This window comes from Pleuronectes platessa, chromosome 15 (genome assembly GCF_947347685.1).
Source record: "Pleuronectes platessa chromosome 15, fPlePla1.1, whole genome shotgun sequence".
Classification (NCBI taxonomy): Eukaryota; Metazoa; Chordata; class Actinopteri; order Pleuronectiformes; family Pleuronectidae; genus Pleuronectes; species Pleuronectes platessa.
Genome location: NC_070640.1, coordinates 749851 through 755850, shown reverse-complemented (window position 1 = coordinate 755850; position 6000 = coordinate 749851). Strand labels below are relative to the sequence as shown.

Below are 6000 nucleotides of genomic sequence, written 5' to 3'. Positions count from 1 at the left end.
TGTTCTCTGGCGCTCTGTGATGTCACTGTTTACTCTGGAGCTCTGTGATGTCACTGTGTTCTCTGGCGCTCTGTGATGTCACTGTGCCCTCTGGCGCTCTGTGATGTCACTGTTTACTCTGGAGCTCTGTGATGTCACTGTGTTCTCTGGAGCTCTGTGATGTCACTGTGTTCTCTGGCGCTCTGTGATGTCACTGTTTACTCTGGAGCTCTGTGATGTCACTGTGTTCTCTGGAGCTCTGTGATGTCACTGTGTTCTCTGGCGCTCTGTGATGTCACTGTGCCCTCTGGCGCTCTGTGATGTCACTGTTTACTCTGGAGCTCTGTGATGTCACTGTGTTCTCTGGAGCTCTGTGATGTCACTGTGTTCTCTGGCGCTCTGTGATGTCACTGTTTACTCTGGAGCTCTGTGATGTCACTGTGTCCTCTGGCGCTCTGTGATGTCACTGTGTTCTCTGGAGCTCTGTGATGTCACTGTGTTCTCTGGAGCTCTGTGACGTCACTGTTTACTCTGGAGCTCTGTGATGTCACTGTGTTCTCTGGCGCTCTGTGATGTCACTGTTTACTCTGGAGCTCTGTGATGTCACTGTGTTCTCTGGAGCTCTGTGATGTCACTGTGTTCTCTGGAGCTCTGTGATGTCACTGTGTTGCATCTGTATGAACTGTTTCTGTTGTGAACTGGATTTTAAATAAAGTCAAGTGAGGGATGTCACAGGACATTAGGTGTTTACTTTTACAAAGAACGTGATTAATACAAATCTATTGTATTTACACTGACTGCAACCTGTGATGAAGGAAGTACTCAGATTACTTCAGGAAAAGTACCACAGTGTAGAAATACCCAAGTAAAAGTATAAAACTATTCTCGTGAATTAAATACGTTCAGAATCACGTCTGAATTAATATTTAAACATGATAAATAAATTTAATCTTAATCAATAACAACACTTTAGAATTCAACTGTAATCAATCCAGTGAAAAGAAAAAGTGAATCAGGACCAGGACCAGGACCAGGACCAGGACCAGGCCTCCTGTCAAACACTGAGTCTCTGTCTTTCTCTGCTGTTTGGACGCATTTAGTTTTGTCCTCCTTTGTAAAGACATGTTGGGTTCAGATATTTATTGTTGATGTGATGAGCTCAGGAATGAGTCGGCACACAGGTGCGTTTGTGATCAGATTTCTCCTCCTCCTCCTCCTCCTCCTCCTCCTCCTCCTTCTCCTCCTCCTCCTCCTCCTCCTTCTCCTCCTCCTCCTCCTCCTCCTCCTCCTCCTCCTCCTCGATGTTGTGATGGAAACTGCAATGAGACAGATTATATAATTCAGAGCAAATTGAAAATATTTCAAAAAGAACAAATAATAATACAAATAAAAATAAATAATTTATGTTTCATTTTCCCGTGCAGAATAAGAGTGTTTATACCTCAGAGCTCGTGACCCACTGCTGAGGTTCCTGAGTCTAGTGTCCCTGATGACAACACAAAGAGAAAATCATCATCATCCTCTAAGTGTGGGTTTCTCTCTGTGTGTGTGTGTGTGTGTGTGTGTGTGTGTGTGTGTGTGTGTGTGTGTGTGTGTGTGTGTGTGTGTGTGTGTGTGTGTGTAATTCTCAATAATAGTACCTTTCCTTCTCCCCCGTCCACTGTTAATGATACTAGTGATGTGTATAAACATTATTTGGCCAAATGTCAATCAGCCCCTTCTGAATCAGTGACCCCGCCCCCCTGGGCCAATAGCATAGAGTCAGTTGCTCCAGACTATTATCCATCCACAGCTAACTTCACTTTTGATAAAGTGGACAAAGTTGTGTCCTAGCTACCAAACAACACAGCTGGTGGATATGATGGGATGACATACGAAACCATTAAAGCCACAAAACCCTGGTCCACCCAAACTCTCGCTAATATATTTAATATCTGTCTAATTAATGGAAAGGCACCTAGTTCATGGAAGGGGGCCCTCATACATAGAATACCAAAGAAAGACAATATTCCAAATGATCCATCTACATGGAGAGACATTTCTCTACTCCCCACTTTTTACAAAGTCCTCATGAAATGTCTTCTTGCCCGCATCCTCCCATGGCTTATAGACACAGGCACTCTCTCACCTAAACAAAAAGCCTACATAGACAGACAAGGCATGAACATGTGTTTTGCCTTAAAACTGGAATTGATGACTTCAAACATGAATCATGTAAATTCTACACTGTATTCCTGGATTGTAGAGATGCCTTTAGGACACTGTCTCACAATATGATGCTCCGCACACTGGAAGAAATCCATCTACCTCAACCCTTTGTGGACATCATCACAGACGTGTACAAGGGATCTTCAAGTCATCTGTGGAGACCAGCTCACAGAGCCTGTACCCCTCCAGGTAGGGATTAAAACAGGCTTCCCCTGGAGTGCTGATAACTTCATTCTTGCCATCAACCAGTGGCTGAAATGGCTCTGTCAGTGTGCACCACCACAAATCAGATCCCCAAACCCTGTCCAGGGGTACGCTGATGATGTGGAGATGTCCTCTCGGGATGAGAGTGTTATTACCAACATGCTGGGCAGAGCAGATGAGTTTCTGCTCTGGTCAAAGCTGGAGGTAAAACACTCTATGAACGACGCAGCGGTGGTAACCGCTGGTACAAAGCGAAGTCAGATAAACCTCCCACTTTCACACTAATGGGTCAACCAATCAGGGTCTACTCTCGTCACGAGACTTACACCTATCTGGGCCATAAGTTCAACATTGCAGGCGAGTGGGGTGAGCAAATACAGAAGCTATCCTGTAACTATAAGAACAGAATTGATCTAATTGATTCCTCACCCCTCCCTGTAGTCATGAAACTGGAGGCCATCAGAGAAGTGGCCCTGGCAAAGATACAACATCTCTTTGTGAATGTCCACATCCCACAGAATGTCCGACAAGACATGAACAATAAAACAGTGGAAGCTGTCAGGAGATGGCTGGGACTGAACACTCACTCCACTCGGGATATACTCTTCCTCTCACACAAAGAGGGGGGGCTCGGTGTCCCTAATGTGGAGTGGACCTACACCACTACAAGGCTGACACACCTCATCAGGATGCTAAATAATGACGATGCTGCCGTTCGAGAGCTAGCCAGAGCCTCCCTCCTACTGGACCTCAGGAGGAGAAAGGTCCCTTTGGCAAATACTGGCCAGGAGAACTTCCTGGGCTTCAGGAGGAAAGGTAATGGCAAGCTGGATACCCAAGCTGCTGGTTACGGTTGTCGGTCAGACTGGCCGGACCTCATGACCTGTGCAACAGAGCGGCACTTCGACTGAAATGGGTGAAAGGAAATTCACCCACTGCACCAGACGCATCTGATGCAGTTGTCACAGAGCCAGCGGTCAATGTGGAGGCTACTGTATACACAATGGGACACAACACACACTCCACAACACAACAGCAAGAAAGTCCCTCCTGAACATTAAACAGGCAGAGACAGAACTACACTGGACTGAGACTGCAGGGAGAGGTGGCCTGCCTTGACTTCACTGACCTCTGTCTCTCATACAATGTACAGGAACGCCTCTGTGGGAGAGGACATCCTCTGCTTTACTGTTAAAGCCAGACTTCAGGTGTTGCCAACTAAATACAATCTTGCATTGTGGTACCCTAATAATCATCACCCACACTGTATAATGCATTCTAATCCCAACCAACATTTAGAATCCATTGCTCATATTGTTAATGGCTGTAATAAGTACAAAGGACTCTATATTGCACGCCATGACCGCATTGTCGACCTCATTTCAAGTACTGTTAAGGGAGTATTCTAGTACTGTTAATGGAGTATTCAAGTACTGTTAATGGAGTATTCAAGCACTGTTAAGGGAGTATTCCCCCCAAATGTGTCAATGTACAAACACTCTCGACTAATGCCAGATTGGTTCAACAGGTCTGATGATGTGTTCTGTAACATCCCTAACACCCCTGATGTTGTTTTCTTGGACAAGGTTAAAAGGGAGGTAGTAGTCCTGGAGGTAGCCTGTGTCTATGACCTCTATATGGACATAGCCTTCCTTGACAAGTTGACCAAATACCAGCCCATTGCTGCTAAAATAAGAGACCTAGGCTATACATGTAAGCTGGTAGTATTGATATTTGGAAGTCTGGGGCATGTCCATAAGCTTTCGGTCAATGGACTACGACTGGCAGGACTTAGTAAGACACGATCTAAACAACTAGCAAAGTTCTGCTCTGTATCAGCTGCTCTAGGTCGTCCTGCTGTTTGGAGTAGGAGATGTTTCTTGTACCCATGAGTCACTAAGCTGTATTCAAGCTCTGAGAAATGTTTGAATCCTTTTGTACGAATATGATTGGTGTGTGTGTGTGTGTGTGTGTGTGTGTGTGTGTGTGTGTGTGTGTGTGTGTGTGTGTGTGTGTGTGTGTGTGTGTGTGTGTGTGTGTGTGTGTGTTGGGGTCTCACTCACTGTAGCAGAGTGGCTCAGCTTGTCAAATCGAAACTTGAGATTTGATCTCGGAGAGTTTTTGTTTTTCGTCTCTGAAAACACACAAGCACAATAACTAACAGACATATGAAAAGTGTGTCTGTGTGCGTGTGAGCTTGTGTTTGTAGTGGGTGTGTGTAAGTGTGTGAGCGTGCGTTTGTGTGTGAGTGTTGTGTGTGCTTGTGTGTGTTACCTATTGGGCTGTGACAGACAATGAGGGGACCTGAACTTTGACCCTCTGCAGCCTGAAGACAGAAACAGAACAAACTTCATCTTCTCTGTTTACATTTGAAACGTTTCAGGTACTGTGAATAAATTCACCTCAGAAACAATAAATTAAAATTCAACAATAGTAATTTCACTTTTGAACACTCCACATTAAAAGCCCTCCAGTCTGTCTCTTATTACTGTAACAGGCTCTTAAGGCCAATGTATGCTTCTGCGTTTTGACGGACACGGACAGATAGGACCGCCCTCTCCAACGTGGAACGCCCTCTCCGTGCCTCTCCGGCTCCTCGCAGAGCTTTTCGTGCAGCTCTCATTTTTCTAACTACACGTCGAAATGACGGACAGCCCACGGATAGCACTTGGCTGTGATTGGTCCGCTAACGCCAGCATTTCGGAATGGAAACTTCCTGTTCCATTCCCTACATCACAATAAACCAAAATCACAACTACGACTCTATGATTAATGTGACAAGTGTGTTAAGCCAGCGGCGTTGTCCGGCTGACGGTGGCTGGTTAGAGCACTTACAGCATGTGTGTACGGTCACATGAGGTTATAACGAACTTTGATAACGGGGCTAGCGGGCTAGCCACCATGCTAACTGCGGTGGGAACAGCGCAACAACCCGCTGACTTTAATCCCACGGCTCATGACACTGTTTCTCAAACACCGTCAGGTTAGAAGCAAACACTTGGTAGTAGCTAGTATCGGGTGTCCGTGCTGACTGTGTGTGGAAGCTGGGGGGGGGGGCGGGGGGGGGGGGAGCTAGCTGCCTCCGTGTAGCTTCAAGCTGTTGAATTAGCAACGCAGTTCGGAAACAAGACCGGGGAACCGCTGCGCTAAGGCACGATAACAAAAGCCTTTTGACTCGCTGGGTGTCACTTTATTTAAACTGTCGCGTCATCAACATCCTTTTTCTGTTAGTTGCCATCGTTCACTGTGTGTGAGGAGCCGGGAGGACGTAAATAAACCAGCGTGGACTTCTTCTATATACCTCATGAGGTAGGCTTGTCTAAGCTCGACCTCCGTTTCGCCATCTACTGTTCTGGCGGTGAATTATTTTCTCAACAAAAAGGCTCGTAGAACTATAAATCAAAAAGGGTCCGTCCGTCCGTCAGTCCGCAACGGACTCGGAGAAGCATACTGAGGCCTTTAATGTGAAAATACTTCATGTGTTGAGCAGAAAACTGAACCTTGACTGTGAGGAACAGGAAGTGAAAATGGACGTTATGCAAACGTGTTAATCATCATCTAACCCTTTGTACAGGCGCACACGAAGCTGGTGAAGAGAGTCCTAGACAA

At 45.9% G+C, this 6000-nt stretch overlaps 1 protein-coding gene across 1 annotated transcript in view; it reads right to left on the bottom strand.

Annotated features, from left to right (window-relative positions):
- Positions 1 to 1258: 1258 nt before the first annotated feature.
- LOC128456776 (rap1 GTPase-activating protein 2) overlaps positions 1259 to 6000 on the bottom strand; it is a 48813-nt gene continuing 44071 nt past the window's right edge. The window contains exons 22-25 of the mRNA XM_053441129.1: positions 4666 to 4717; positions 4455 to 4525; positions 1421 to 1465; positions 1259 to 1295 (exon numbers count right to left, since the gene is read on the bottom strand). Coding sequence (XP_053297104.1) covers positions 1457 to 1465; positions 4455 to 4525; positions 4666 to 4717 — 132 coding nt within the window. The 3' untranslated portion in view covers positions 1259 to 1295; positions 1421 to 1456. The remainder of the gene's footprint in view (positions 1296 to 1420; positions 1466 to 4454; positions 4526 to 4665; positions 4718 to 6000) is intronic.